The sequence below is a fragment of the Lactuca saligna genome, chromosome 3 (assembly GCF_052625555.1).
Source record: "Lactuca saligna cultivar CGN05327 chromosome 3, ASM5262555v1, whole genome shotgun sequence".
Lineage (NCBI taxonomy): Eukaryota > Viridiplantae > Streptophyta > Magnoliopsida > Asterales > Asteraceae > Lactuca > Lactuca saligna.
The window spans coordinates 210,541,327-210,556,675 of NC_136419.1; the positions used below are offsets into that span (position 1 = coordinate 210,541,327).

General features: G+C 30.1%; 2 protein-coding genes and 1 long non-coding RNA gene across 26 annotated transcripts in view; 1 reads left to right on the forward strand and 2 right to left on the reverse strand.

The window, feature by feature from the left end:
• LOC145034134 (AP-1 complex subunit gamma-2-like) overlaps nt 1-1,331 on the reverse strand; it is a 29,508-nt gene extending 28,177 nt beyond the window's left edge. The window contains exon 1 of the mRNA XM_078982514.1: nt 1,108-1,331. The gene's annotated coding sequence lies outside the window, so the exon portion shown is untranslated. The remainder of the gene's footprint in view (nt 1-1,107) is intronic.
• A 4,350-nt stretch (nt 1,332-5,681) lies between these two features.
• LOC145037775 (uncharacterized) lies at nt 5,682-8,906 on the reverse strand. 12 transcript variants are annotated; one of them, XR_013678979.1, is made up of 8 exons: nt 8,615-8,906; nt 8,259-8,545; nt 7,549-8,147; nt 7,407-7,466; nt 7,155-7,176; nt 6,817-7,074; nt 6,630-6,723; nt 5,682-6,042 (listed from the first exon to the last, which is right to left on the reverse strand). It is a non-coding gene; the product is annotated as an uncharacterized LOC145037775 (long non-coding RNA). The 12 variants fall into 12 exon arrangements; XR_013678977.1 differs by having other exon boundaries at nt 7,407-8,147; XR_013678981.1 differs by lacking the exon at nt 7,549-8,147 and having other exon boundaries at nt 8,615-8,904.
• Nucleotides 8,907-11,920: 3,014 nt separating this feature from the next.
• On the forward strand, nt 11,921-14,409 carry LOC145037776 (ran-binding protein 1 homolog b-like). Of its 13 annotated transcripts, none has more exons than XR_013678991.1 (7): nt 11,922-12,387; nt 12,478-12,575; nt 12,654-12,704; nt 12,988-13,130; nt 13,308-13,412; nt 13,805-13,900; nt 14,163-14,409. XR_013678991.1 is itself a non-coding variant. In XM_078986492.1 (4 exons), the coding sequence occupies exons 1-4, from the start codon at nt 12,122-12,124 to the stop codon at nt 14,194-14,196; spliced, it is 501 nt and encodes a 166-aa protein (XP_078842618.1). In that variant the 5' UTR covers nt 11,924-12,121; the 3' UTR covers nt 14,197-14,409. The 13 variants fall into 13 exon arrangements, 2 of the variants coding, with proteins under 2 accessions (XP_078842618.1, XP_078842619.1); XR_013678984.1 differs by having other exon boundaries at nt 11,924-12,387; nt 12,478-12,564; nt 12,654-12,796; XR_013678987.1 differs by having other exon boundaries at nt 11,924-12,387; nt 12,478-12,564.
• The last annotated feature ends 940 nt before the right edge of the window (nt 14,410-15,349 follow it).

The following is a 15,349-nucleotide window of genomic DNA, read 5'->3' on the forward strand; positions in this document are numbered from 1 at the left end:
ATGATGCGCTTATATGAAAGCAAGCTCTCTTTCTCCCTTGGACACTGGGAAGATTGATTAAAGACGCGATTGAGTCCCCAAGCACTCACTGGTTGGAATCGGTTGCTTTATTTGATTGTATCAACACGAAGGACTCTCAGTTTGATATGCCTGTTACCTGTAGGGCATTTGTGTTCCATTGTTTTGATTCAACATTTGAAGTTCCTTCTCCTCACCCACAGGTTGATCAAGATCTTGTTGATTACTATCTTGAATTCGCTCAACCTCAATACTTGACATGGAATGCACATAAAATAACCTTTGTTAAAGTATTGAAACCTTCTGCTGCCGGAAAGTTTATCAATGTTAAATTTAGGGTGACCCAAGGTTCTGACAACTCAGTTCATATGGTTTCATTGGCTGCTCTTCCGAACCTTAACCCACATGATTGGATTTTGCTATTCAACATTTTTCTTACCAATCAATAGTAGTATGTGCCGATTATTGACCATATCAAAAGAATGTTGGCTTCCTACATCGATGAAGTTGCTAAAATGGATCAAGAGATTGCAAACGTTTTGAGGAAAACTCTGACGGTGAAGCCCATTGGGAAACCAAGTGATCTCAACAAAATCAAGATGGCCAAGATTGATCCAATACATTACACTGTTATGTTCACTATAGGTGAAGGTGAAAAATACCTTTTCGCTCTTGTTGACAAACACCTGTACTCCAAAACCTGCTTGAAGCACGTTCTTGACATAACCCATAGGTGTAAATAGAATAGTGTATCGGATAAGAAGAACTTCTCTGACATGCTTCGGTGGTATATCTCTTTTCGTCAAACTCTATTTGTCATTATACCGAAGGTATTCAAGACGCTAAAGAAGTCTACTCTTACTCAACCGAACTAATCTCTCGCCTTATTGACGCAAAGGGGGATATTGTTGGGTTTAAGAATGTTGCGTCATAGGGCCTTCTTCTATTGTTTATTTTGAATACCCGGTTTGGGCCTGTCTAACCATGGTTTATTATTAGGGTTAGCATTTACATATAGTGTGTGCATGTATATCTTTCTACGTTACGTTTCTCATTAATAGCTTTTGCTGCATTGTAACCCTAACATACCTCTACAGTCGAAGTTCTTCATCGAGCTCTTCTGAGGTGTTGAATATTAATCATTTGACATTGTTTGATCCATTCTTGTGTTCTTTACTTCATCAATATTTTTTATATGTTTGGAATCTGTCGACCTATTAGCGTCATATACTCAACAAATTTCATTCCTTGTAATCCTCATTCACATCACCATTTTTTGTTGTTACAACTGCAAACTTTCCAAACCGATAACAAAACCCCTGAAAATTACAAGTGATAAAGTTTTCAATTGCATTAGCTTTCTAATGAGGCTATAAAGAGAGATAGGGAGTCCATCACCTAAATGAGAAAACAAAGAAGATGATAATAATTTCCATACAAAATCACAAAAAATTCAAATTGTGGTATGTATAAAAAGGAAACTGATAAAAAATTCACAGAGAGAAAAAGATAGAGATATAAGGAGAGTATGTTACCTGGATGAAAAAATGGAAATGGTAATGATGAATTCTAGTTCTACGATCAACATCAAGTCAACCCACAAAATTTCCAAACAATGGTGCATGCGTACGTGGTCAAAAACCAATAAAAAACCCACAAAATTTCCCTAACTCCACCTTTATCATCATCTCCCCTATCTTTTCTACTAAAAAACGGCTGACTATTACTTCCTCCTTCATGAACAAATCCATCGAACCAACCACCGAATTAAACTAAAAGAACATGTCAATTTATCAGGTCCAGGTTTCGATTAGGATTGTAGGAAAAACAACAAGGTATTGTGATTATGGTGTCGACTACAAAAGAGGGCGAGGCAGAAAATAACGGTCAACAACACTAGAGTTTGAGAGATAAAGGACTAGTAGGTTTTTGTGGTAGTTAAGATTGTATGATGGCTATAATGGAGAGCATAGATAAATTATGGGTGTGGTAACAGCTGCTTGGGGTTTGTATATATAATGCACTGATGAATGGTGGCAACGGTGGTGGCATTTTAAGGGTTGTAAGAGTAGGTAACGTGGAGAATGGAAAAATGATATATTCAATGTGGGGTTAAACTTTGAGGTAGAAAGAGTAATCAAGGTGTTTTACCTCTTTTAATTGAGATAGAGTAGCAGGGGGTCCATTAGTAAGTTGGTGGTTTGGTGGTGGCAGGGGTAAACGTTGGTGGTGAGTGGTGTTAGAGTTTCCAGACTGAAAAAGGAAGAAAATCCGCTTCATAGAAGAGAAACATGAAATGATATGAGAGAATGACAAGAGCACCTAGTATAAGGGGAGGGTTTGCTGCTTGCCAAAATCGAAAGCTTTTTTTCACGTATCTCAGGCTTCAAGAAAACTTCATCAAAGATTAAAGGAATGGTTCAAAGTCTAAAAGGAGATTTACTTGATGTTGACTGGATAAAAGTTAATGGATAAATTGATTGTACATGTTTCATTAAGGTTATACCTCTTAAAATTCAGTATTTGAGGGCTTATTAAGATATATATATATATATATATATATATATATATATATATATATATATATATATCTTTACTATCTTATAAAAGAAATCCCACTATTTCTAAAAATAGATTGAATATAATAATATTATTTTTTTAAGACGTTGAAATCATTAAGCTAATAGTACAAGTAGCCATCAATAAAATAATATTAAATTTTAACCTCCGTTTTGAATCTTTATATTTCTCAACAAATTCTTTTTCCTTCCCTGAATTTTGGATAATTCAAAATTTAAAACCATCAGAAAATACATGTTGATTCAAATATCCCTCCTGCAGATAACTCTTTCTTAACAGGTTTTTATTTTAATCCTAACTTGTAATTGATTTCATTATTTTTGACTTTTTGTATTTTTATCTTATAAATATATTGGGTAAAGGCATTATTATATCAGGTTTGTTCCTAAAAAGGTTTTTAGTATGTTTCTTTAATGTGTTGGCTTTGCAGGTTCAAAGAACTCAACCAAGAGAGCCAGTTAGAGCATTATATTATCATTAGTTTGTATATTTTGGCATCTTACTTTTGCACTAAAAAACAGTTAAACACAAGATTTGACATAATTAAGGTAGTTTGTATATTTTTCATCTTGTTTAGTCTAAAAATGAAACCTTTTTCATCATTGGTCCTTATAATATCAAGTTTCATCACATGGACTTCCTAATTACGGTGATTATTGTCCTTACTATAAGGTTCTATATAGATTTTGTTCAATATTTTAAGGTTTCGAGAACCTAAATCAATATGAATCCTTGAATTACATACCATCGTTGAAAATGTTTTAATTTGTGACCAAACTTGGTTTAAAATCACAATGAACAAGTTGACATCTGAGTATTTTGGCCTTCTCAAAGGCCTATTTATCGACTTTTGAATCACAACACCTGATATTCTAAAGGTTTATTTTTATAAACTATTATTTATATATTTTAGCATTTTTACTTAGTAGGACATTAAGTTAATAAAGGAATTAAGGAAAAAAAAAAAGAGGACGATAAACCCTACAAGTGGTTTGGGTACGTATAAATGGAAGTAATAACCATTTAGGGGGTGTTTGGCAAAAAGGCTTATTGCTTATTAGTTTATTAGCTTATAAGTCAATAAGTAAGTGTAGGGTAACTTATGAAAAATGACGTATTAGAGGTTCTCCACCAGAATAAGTTATTTTAATCTAAACACTTTTTTAACTTATAGTGATGTCGGACCTAATAAGTTGTTTTAAAAAAAGCTCAGCCAAACACCCCCTTAATATGGTATGGTAATACTCTTGAAAAATAGATGTCATTTAATATTCAGTTCTTGAAGTGAACGCAAAATGGTTTTAACTCTAAATAGATCAAATTATTCGTCGTCTGCCGCTTTGCGCGGTAGACAGCTAATATATATATATATATATATATATATATATATATATATATATATATATATATATATATATATATATATATATATATACACACACACACACACACACACTAGCCGTTTACCCGCGCTAAGCGGCGGGTGTGAATAATTTGTTTTGTTTTAGCGAAAGATCAAATTGCAAATAAAAGTTCGTTATGTTTGGCTTAAAAATAAAAATAAGTTACTCTTTAGGTTAACATAAAAGTTTGTTACTGCTTTGTACTAAAAATAAAAGTATGTTGGATATTTAGATTAAAAGTAAAAATATGTTGTTGTTTTGCGTTAAAAATATAAGTACATTGTTTTTTTTGGTTAACAATAAAAGTGTGTTGGTGGTGGCGATTAGTTTCCATTCACAAACATGTTATATTTCAAAAACATGACATGTGACGCTAATCGTACAACACTGCTTTATACGCTATATTTGATGTATAGACTTCACTGTTTTTAATTTGTTCGTCATGTTTCACTAATACTTTTTATTGGCACATGATATCTCTTTGGATAACGCCACATAAAGTTGATCATTCGAGAAAAGCAATCATGGAAAATAAATTCCTACATTTGGAATGAGTTTCATTTCCGGTTGATAGTTACCTTATGGCAATAAGTTTCCTTTTGATAAGTGTGAAAAGTTTTGTTTGCGCTATTTGTTTCTACTTTGCTAATAATTTTTTAAGAATCTCATGATATTACAAATTACACACAATCCATTATTAAACAATTTGATTTCAATGAATTGTTACTTTTGGGGTTTTGGTTTATAGTTTATAATTAATCGCTTCCGGATTTCGATTTAGAGTCAACATTCTTGATGAATAGTTACTTTCGGCAAATATTTTTATTTCAACCATTAATCTCTTTTTTTAATGCATTAAATATTTTTTTGGGCGAGTAATTCCTTTGGGCGAATAGTGTTTGGACTTTGTTTTACTTTAAAAATATTCTATAGATTTAGGCAATCTAATAAGTATCTTTATACCAATGATTATTACTAAGCAATTAGTTGAAAGTAAGCAATGAGATTTTATGGATAAGAATATTAGCATAATTAAATCATAAAGTGGTTATTCACTTATTTGTTAAATTATTAATCCATCAAGTATATATATATATATATATATATATATATATATATATATATATATATATATATATATATATATATATATATGTCACAACGAACTAGATTGAAATAGATCCCTTAATAAATAACATGACAATCACTAATGCTTTATGTATATTCCCCTTAAGCATTTCTTTTCACCCTGATCTACACCCCTAGAATCAACCTTCAAAATTGGTTTTCATGTAAAGGATATTACTATATTAGGAGAATGAATACAATTAAATGATATTTATGTCTTCTTTGCCTTTATTAAATGGCATAAATGGATATTTTAATAGAATAAAATGTAACTAATTTAAGATAAAGTTGTTCATCTAGAGTAGATAGACCAAAATTATAAATTTAATAAACTATCTATTAAAAACGAAATTCTTTTTTATGTTGAAAATTTTATAACCATTTATCATTGATTTGTTATGTATAAATATAATAATATATTAGATGATAGATCAATCAAAACATTAATATGTTATTTTATTAATTAAAAAATGGAGACAATTAATGATAGATTGATAATTCCACTACATAAAAATCTCGATCCAATTAGTGCAGGTTATAGGTCAAACAACATAAAATTTAGCAATGCTTGTATTCCCATCATAAAGCATTTAAATAGGAATTTCGTAGAATGAGTGTGTTATAAACAAACTTGCGTGTTATATCGCGCTTTCAAGGGTTATAAAACCAAGTCACATACCAATTTTAAAAGTGCATTGCCCCTTGGTACTAATTAGCATAGCAGCAACACATGAACTATTTGAGACCCTCCCCTGCATTACCTATCAAATCCATGTCGATTCCATTGAGCAGTTAGCTACACAATCTTCAACCGCTGAAAATGCAAGCGACCATTTTTTTTCCCTATATCCTAGTTATCTGATTCGGTGGACATAATTCTCAACACCAGTGGGAAATCATAATTAATGACCACCTACAAAGAAATAATGGCATCATCGCCTCCTTGATAATAATTATTCATAATTCTTGTTTTTATTTCTGTTTTTCATGGAGCCTGTCCATTTTCATCAAATTTCTATAAGGCCCACTTCCCTTGATGTTAAGAAAATCATTGTCAATAAAAATACATGAAAATAATAAGCATTGCCAACAAGAGTGAAAAAAAATACAAAAATCAGAAAAGGATGTTACCTTGAAACATGAGTCTGTGGGGGTATACAATTACAAGCAAAAACAACTACTCACACTAAAATAGCAACCTACTTTAGTTTCTTTCCTATCATAGCAACATACTTTGTCAATATTCATGATTATAGCATACTTTTAGTTTGTTGATTGTTATGTTGGTTGTTATAATCAGGGGAAATGTAAGAACTTTGCTCATATCAGTAAATTTAAAGTGGATTACTATGATATGGTATTTGGGCAAAATACATTGCTATTTCTTGAACACTACACTCATGTTCTTTTTGAACAACCAATAACATTTCTTCTGTTTATGCAAAATGTTATATGTAACTATACAAAGAAAGTGTAGTCAAAACGAAATCTATTTCTTACCCGTATAATTTGGATTTCCATATTAGTCTTAATGACCCCTTGCAAGGTATGGTTTCTAGATCATATGTATCAATCGAAGGACATGGTAGCAAATCTGCATGAAAAGCATTTATAAGCATAATCTATAGCTTATCTATATTAGCTTCTTGTAAAAGAAACAAAAGTATTTTGTAAATGTAAACTTTACCTTGATAGAAGCAAGAAGTATTTGGTAAATGTAAACTTCCTCTACAAAATAGTCATACACCAACATATGGTTTGGGGTTAACAATAGCCAAATGTAAATCCAAATACAAAAAACAGTGTCGGAGAAATAAAATTAAAAGGCAACAAAGTTGTAGAGAATAAGGTTTTATCACTTATTGTAATTTGTAAGCTTTGTAAAGAACATGCTTTGGCCCATTTTTTATTAGACTTTTCAAACCTAGCCATGGTTCCAGTAAATCTACAAGATTCAACAAACTATGTTACAAATTCAGTTATGAAGAACAAAATATGACGAATAAAAAAACATGTTCCTTATACCTTTGCTGTGATGTTTCTTCACCTTCAAAATAAAGAGTAAATGATGAGAATTTTTGTTTTGTGTTAAAAGGTCATCGTGCGATTACTTTGGGGGGTAATTATGATTATTATTACCATCTATAACTATCACCTCCTCAATTGTAGGTACCAAAACAAATACCCAATTTTAGCTCAGTGCCATCAACTAAATTAAGAAAGTAAAAAGACCAGGCTTATCAAAAGTGTTGAGGACAACAATTTTAAAGAAGTAACCTGATGGAGCGTAACATTTTGATGTTTTTTTAGCATAATCTCTTCCTTTTTTTCTTGTACCTAACAAAAAAAATTATAGTTTATAAGAAGATGAAAACAAATTAGTAGAAAAATAATTAGAGAAATAATGAAGGGAACTTACATTCATATTCGAATCAAAACAAAACTTAATGAACCTGTAGAAATTCATTAATTACCTAACATCGATATTTAGATTTCGAACCTTGAAAATGTTGCTCTTTTTTCCCAGCAGGAAAAAACAATGGAACATGGGAAACAAAATATTAAAACTTATGAAACAAAAACCACAATCTATGGATGTAAAAAGAAACAGATCCATTAAAACTTCACAATCGTTTTAAAATGTTAGCTGAGAAAAAAAGATTACAATGATTGCAATATAAAGGAGAGAGAGAGAGAGAGAGAGAGAGGTTAGTTTTCAAAATACACATACATGTAATGCACAATAACAATGACAGATGTAGTTTGTGGTGACGGTGACAGAGCAGTGGTGGTAGGTGTTGAGAGAGAGAGAGAGAGAGAGAGAGAGAGAGAGAGAGAGAGAGAGAGAGAGAGAGAGAGCATGGATCAATAGGAGGATGTAAATACAAATTTTTAGAAGAAGGGCGGTGTAAGTGGAAGGTTCAGCAACGACGATGAAGGCAACAACAGCAGGATAGTCAGATTTTATGGCGTCTCGTCGTGCGATTCTCCTTCCAATGTCCCAAACTCATATCTGATCTTCAAAACCCAAAAAGCAGTACAAAATGGAACCCAAAATCGCTAAATACAATATATATATATATATATATATATATATATATATATATATATATATATATATATATATACCTGTCGTCTATGGACCTCCCTCAAATTCTTTGAGAAAGCAGCATCTGCCGTAAGGAAGAAATAAAAAGAACAAAGTTGGCTTCGGTGGATCTATCGTTAGATATAGGTTTTGTGGAAAAGACTAAGATAACATATATACATGGATCTAACCGATTTAATTGGTTTTGACCAATTTAAGAAGGTCATTAAGCATCAATAAAAAGCTCTGCTTTTTCACTTATATTGCAGTATCGTCACTGGAACACCATGACCATTCCCATGTTCTCCCAATCGTACCTGCAAGTCAACTTAAAACCTAAAAAATTAATAAATGGACAAATCAAGGGGTGGTAGTGCATGATGGTTGGAAATGGTACCGAAGATTAGAGCTTCGAAAACGGAAATCCAGAAGAACATTTAATCGAGGGACTGATACATATTTTCCGACAGGGACTGAAAGTGGAGATGGCGAAGGGTGGTAAATGATATGATGATGGTGGTGATTGGTTTCTGGTGAGGGTAGCGACTGAGTTTCTTGTAGATCTAGAAAGAGACGAAGAGAGAGTTAGAGATCAATCTTCCAAGATGTGTTAATATAGTTGTGTTTGATCGATTCAAGTGGTTGAAAGTGAGGTTTGACATGTTCAAGTGGCTGAAAATGAACAATACTAATTCAAATTTCAAAGGCCCCCTAATAAACCATCAAATAATTCTTATAATTTTTATCTTGATTTTTTCACATCATGACTAAAGAACTTGGTCAAATATACTATAAGAAGTTCATATGCAGTGGTTAATTGTACTTTATTCTTCATGTCTTGTACAACTTAAAAAAATATTATTATTTTATTGATAGCTACTTGTACTATTACCTTAATGATTTGAACGTATTGAAAAAAATTATTATTATATTTAATCTATTTATAGAAATAGTGAAAATTCTTTTATAAGATAGTAAAGACACACACACACATATATATATATATATATATATATATATATATATATATATATATATATATATATATATATATATATATATATATATATATACGCTGAATTTTATGTCGTCCAAACCATTATGCAATATGTACATTACTTTGATGCATCAAAAGTTTATATGGCGAACATTCATAAATCTAACTAATTTCAAAAAAATCTAGGATCAACCACAATTTACCAAAAAAATAGGAGATGAATTGGTCAAAGTTGACTTAGTTTTTCGTCGCTCTCATCAAATTAGTTTGATATATATTTACTACTTATTTATATCTTGCATATTAAATTCTAATCTCTCAATTCCTCTCTCAAAATTCCATTTCTTCAAAAGAACATCATTGATTTATATTTGGGTAACTATTTTTTTTTTTGTACACATCTAGGTAACGAACTTGTTGAAAGCATTCACGTCTACGATTTAACCTGCTATAGCCGGTCATAATGGTCATATATGAACATTTCCAACAAGTTTGTTACCTAGATGTGTACAAAAAAAAAGATAGTTACCCAGATGCGAACATACCGAAAAGTTAATTACCTTAATAAATCATATTCCTGAGTTTAAATGGTCCATGAAGAGCTTGAACCATAATTACATAATTTCCTTTTATGAGCTTGTAATATTACAAATATATGAAATTTTATTAAAAGGCTAATGAAAGTCCTTAGGACTAACATAATGTATGCTTTCCAAAGTATAAACAAATTAGGAAGAGTTTTTTTCTTGTGAAAATATTATTTTTGTTGCCTAATAGGCACGAATGTAGGAGTGGTTGTATAGAGTTGCTAGAAAACAAGACGGACTTCTGTAAATAAAGAAGGCTTAAATGAAATATATAGCAACCTACTTTTGTTGGTTTGTATATTCTTATGTCTTACATTTGTTTCTTCCTACTATATTATTGTACATGGAAATTTTTACCAAATTTATGTTTTATTTCCTTTTGATTTTTGTATGATTCTGGTTCTTGGTCTTAAAATTGATATTTTCCTTCCATATTTTATTTTTAGCATATAAAATATGGATTTTATAAAAGTTTTGTTGTCAAATGCTTTTTTATGGTTTACTAATGTGTCTAGGGAATGTTGGATTGGAAGTGGAAAAGATTTTAGTTTTAGCTAATGTTGTAAATAGTTCACGACAAGAGGTGATTCAATCAAACACTTGCAGTCAAATTTAATAAGAAAATTAATAGATGATGTGTCATGTTTCACCCTCAAACTAAGATTTAACAAAAAAAAAAAATTGATGCGAATATGCAATCAAAATTACTTTCCCAATTTAATTAAAGTTTAATACACATGGTAATTATAATATTTAAATATAATATATTATTTTTACATTATAAAATAATGGGGTAGAATTTAAGATAACAGGTTCTATGCTTGGTTGTATATCATATCTTTTGTTAAAAAATCTTTAGAATTATATTTTTCTTTGTATAATAAACATTTATCAATTTTCCAGTAACCACTTTATGTTAATGAATATATGTTAATTAAATTGTCAAAAAAATATATATATATATATATATTATCTTTGTATACAAATGACGGGTGTCTTTATTTTAGACCCTTTCTTTCTATATTTTTAACTTTAATTTTAATATATGTATATTGGCTTTTTAACTTTTTTTTTTATTAGGACATTAAACTTTAAACAATCTATCAATATGGGTTATAGCAATGAAGACATCATGATATTATATCATTTATTGTATCATGGGTATTTTGGTAAATTGATATTTTGATTGATCAATAATTTTCTTTGTTAATGATTACTATATTTGATTGTGAAAATTGTTAGTATTTAAACAATAGAAACACAATAATGTTTTTAAGAATGACAAATTATGTGATGAAAATAAAATAAAATAAAACATTGGTTTCTAATAATCTCAAATATCCTTTGTCATTTTTTGTTATATATCACTACAAAAATTTTAAAAATACTAACAATTGACTATTTCTTGGAAAAAAAAAAACTATTGATCATCTTTCAAAAACAACTATTCATGTAAAGTAAAACTATTTGCTTTAAATAAATCTATTCATACAATCCCCACAAAGTAAACTTAAATATATGTCGATGCATTTCATATTCTTTGTAATATCAGATGTTTCTAAAGAAATTATCATTTTCCGTCAAAATGAAGTTACAGAAAATTATTCATCAACAAGAAACTAATCATCCAAATGGAATTAATCAATGTCTGCCTAAAGAAAAACGAGTCGACCAAAAACTGTTTTCATGCATGAGAAACTTTATGTTGCATTGTCCAGAGGAACATCAAGTGCCAATACAAATGTATTAGTGAATCCTGAAAAAAGTTCAACGAGGACGAAGTATACACCTCAAATGTGGCATATAAAGATTTGTTGTGTGATTAACTTTTATTAATAATTGTTTACATGTAGTAATCTAAGAACTAATTTCTGAAAATACAATTCATATCCGTCACTTGTCGCGCGGGTAAATGACTAATATATATATATATATATATATATATATATATATATATATATATATATATATATATATATATATATATATATCTTTACTACATTATTATTTACTATATTATTAAGGATATTGCCCATTTCTTGAAAATTAAAAGGTACAACATATATGTTACCTCATGTACAATATATTAAGCATTATACGTATTATACTACACGCTACACGGATGATATACTACACCCTAATACAAGGAATCCCTAAACACACTGCCATCTAACCTATTCACATCGACACCACCAAAGATGCCCCTTTCCTAACTTCATACGGAGGAGGTGATGAACAAATCAATCAAACCTTTGATTTTTAGATCTGTAACGGAGACAAATGCTACTCAGCATCTTCGATCCTCAACTAATGGTTATCAATGATCCCGAACACAGAAAGGAGGAGGAAGTCGTTGCTGCTGACGACGAAGACACCGCCGCCTTCGATTTTCACCCTAACAGACGCTCTCAGGTCTCAGCATCTTCGATCCTCGACTATAATGGCTATCAATGATCCCGAACACAGAGAGGAGGAGGAATCCGTTGCTGACGATGAAGACACCGGGGCTCAGGTTGCTCCGATCATCAGGCTTGAAGCAATCGAGGTCATTAACGGTGAAGAAAACGAGGATGCAATACTTGATCTGTGAGTATTCGACCTTTATCCGAGTTTACACGTTTGTATGGTTTATTATATAACCCTTTTTTTTTATTCCTTCCATTTGAACCCAACAAGGAATTAAAATACTGGAAATAGCAAACACAGGAAAGGCTACTCTATCGCCTTTTTCTCCCCCTTCTTCCTCAATCATCATCATTACAGGTTCTCTCGAGGTTGCTCTTTGTTTATATTTGTGCAGTTCACTCGATTCATTGGATTATGCATTTAATCATGTTATTTACTGTCCTTAGGCAATTTGACGACTCGTAGATTAATCAATTGTGCTGTCAGAAGCAACTGTGGTAAGCGCATTTCACGATTTAGGAGCGGTGTGATTTTAACAATGTTGATGGACTATAAATAACATGTTATCTGCAATCCATCTTGAATATGTGTGAGTTGCTTATTGAAAATAGTTTCAGTAGCCTTGGACTTTCCTAATGTCACTTGTACTTACTTTGACCATGTCTTTTTCAATTTAGTGATTTTTTATGTTATTTTGGTCAACGAGAAGAGGCTGGTTCAAATATTCTTAAAAAATCAAAATAATTATTTTTTCTAATTTTGGTCAATGGTTTATGTTAGCGGTATGGTGAATAGAGATACACATGGCGTGAGATAGTTAAGGAAATAAGATTGGGAGCCTGTGATCTGACAGACATGTGAAAGGTGTAGTATTTGTAGTAAAGGTGCTTAAGAGAGGCATTTTCGTCATACTCTTAGTTAAGGTAGGTTTAGATATGTTTAAATAGGAGTTTATAATGAATTTGTCATTATCTTGAAATTGAAATAGTAAATGAGAGATCTTGACATGGGGTTGTTCCATGGTACTGTTATGAATAAATAAGTAAATTACAGGTATTTAATGAGATTTCTGAACTCATTTTCTTTTCTTTTTTATATAGGGAACCAAGAATGGTTGGTATCTTAAATTCATCTTTTGATACAACTTCTTCAATGTTTGTAGAAACGAAAGCCAAATATGGAATTATGGATCACATTATCCACCGGTAACTCCTCCATCCTCATTCATATGTTTATATATATATGTAATTGGTATTATTTCATGTATGAAGTGCAAATTAATAATTATTAAAAGTTGAGTATAATTTTAATGATGCATTTACAATAATATAAATTAGTTAAAATCTTCTATAGAATATACATAGGATTGCATAAAAAAATTAATCTACATTTGCTTCCTATTTTAGGTTCTCTGTTTCATTGATATATCCACACTAAGAGCCTGAGATCTTTAATTTGTAATAAAGATAGGATGAGGTTTTGGTAATCCACCAAGAAATAAATAACGAAGTGGATAAAGCCTTCTTTAATTTAGTCTTTTTTGCTTCTATTTGGTTTGACTCCCTTTGGTGCTTTGTTTCTCTCACCGTTGATATAGAAATAACAATGTCGGGTTGGATAGAGATTTTGCTCTTTTTGGTCTTAGACAAAAACGCCCCCTAATGGAACTGCTCTTGGCAGATACACAGAGGAGGTAATCGATTTTTTTTGTTGTTAATAATTGATTTGGGTTTTTTGTTGGTTGTACAGATCTGGACATTACCGTCCTCTTCATCGATTTATTATCCCAGTACTTACATATTTAGTTTTTTGTTGATAGTTGATTTGTATGTTAAGTATGAAAACAATTATCCCTTTATTCATTAAAAAACTTTCAATATAAGTGGAATGGAGTCTTAGTATCTTTATCAATGGTAAATTTGAGGGGTTTTGTTTTCATTTTGAATATGTTGCAGTTGTAAAAATACCAAATGGAGTAGCAAATGCTGAAGAGAAGACAGGACATGCAAAAAGTTGTAGATCAAACAAAACATGGTGTGATAGGTTTTTGTGTTTCCATAATGTGATTGGGTTTCCTTTATGAATTAACCAACTTTTTAAACTACATCCTCATTTCCTTTTTAGTAATTGCAAGGAAATGGTTTGGTTTTATGTGCAACAAATAGGTAGCAAAAAGATAAATAAAAACTTTTTTTTTTTTTTTTTCTGTTTTTACTTGTGTGTTTGTTTAATTATGAAGACAATATTTTTTTTGGTTTTTGATAAAATTTAATTTAATATTTATTTTTCATTTACGGTGCACATAGTCAGTTGCAATGTGCCCTGTCAAATTTATTTCTTAATTTGTGATAATAAAAAAAGGTGTAGACCATTGTCTCCAAAAAAATTCAAGCTCATTATATTAATTTCGTTATATTTGCAAATAAGCAATTTTAGTTTTTTTAATTGCTTAAAATAAAACATATCTAAATAAAACATAATTAAAAAAGATTTAAAAACTGTCAATAATAAGTTATCAATTGTATACATATGATTTTAAGACCTTTTTTTTATAAATTATATTAAATTATTTCACTAAATAACTTATTTATTAAAAAAATAAATTAAAGTAAATAAAATGTTTAAACGTATAATCTTTTTAACAAAAAAGGATATAGACATGTTTTTATACAAAAAATATAAGGTATTTTTATCTTTAACCCCAATAAATATGTCACATTTAACGTAAAACATAATCATATTTTTACGTCTCTGCTTCCAAACTTTCTTAAACCTAAAATAACAACAAACCTTTTCATTTTAATAAATAGTAATATAAGATTCATTTGTAAACCATAACACCAATGTAATTATTTATGTTAACGTTTGTTACTTTTATTTTTAACCCAAAGTAACATATTATATTCTAAAACTAAAACTCTAGCATACTTATATTTATTAAGTGAACCCCTTCACTTCGGCATTAAACACTAAACTCTAAACTATAATTTACAATATATTGTGTCTTATTTTTAATATGATGTTTTTTATACAAAACTAACCGTTAAATTGTAATTAATCAGGTCTCCCGAAAAAAAAAAACTAATTTCCAAGATAAACAATTCGCCAACTTATAATTTGATTGCTATTAAAGGTATTATAT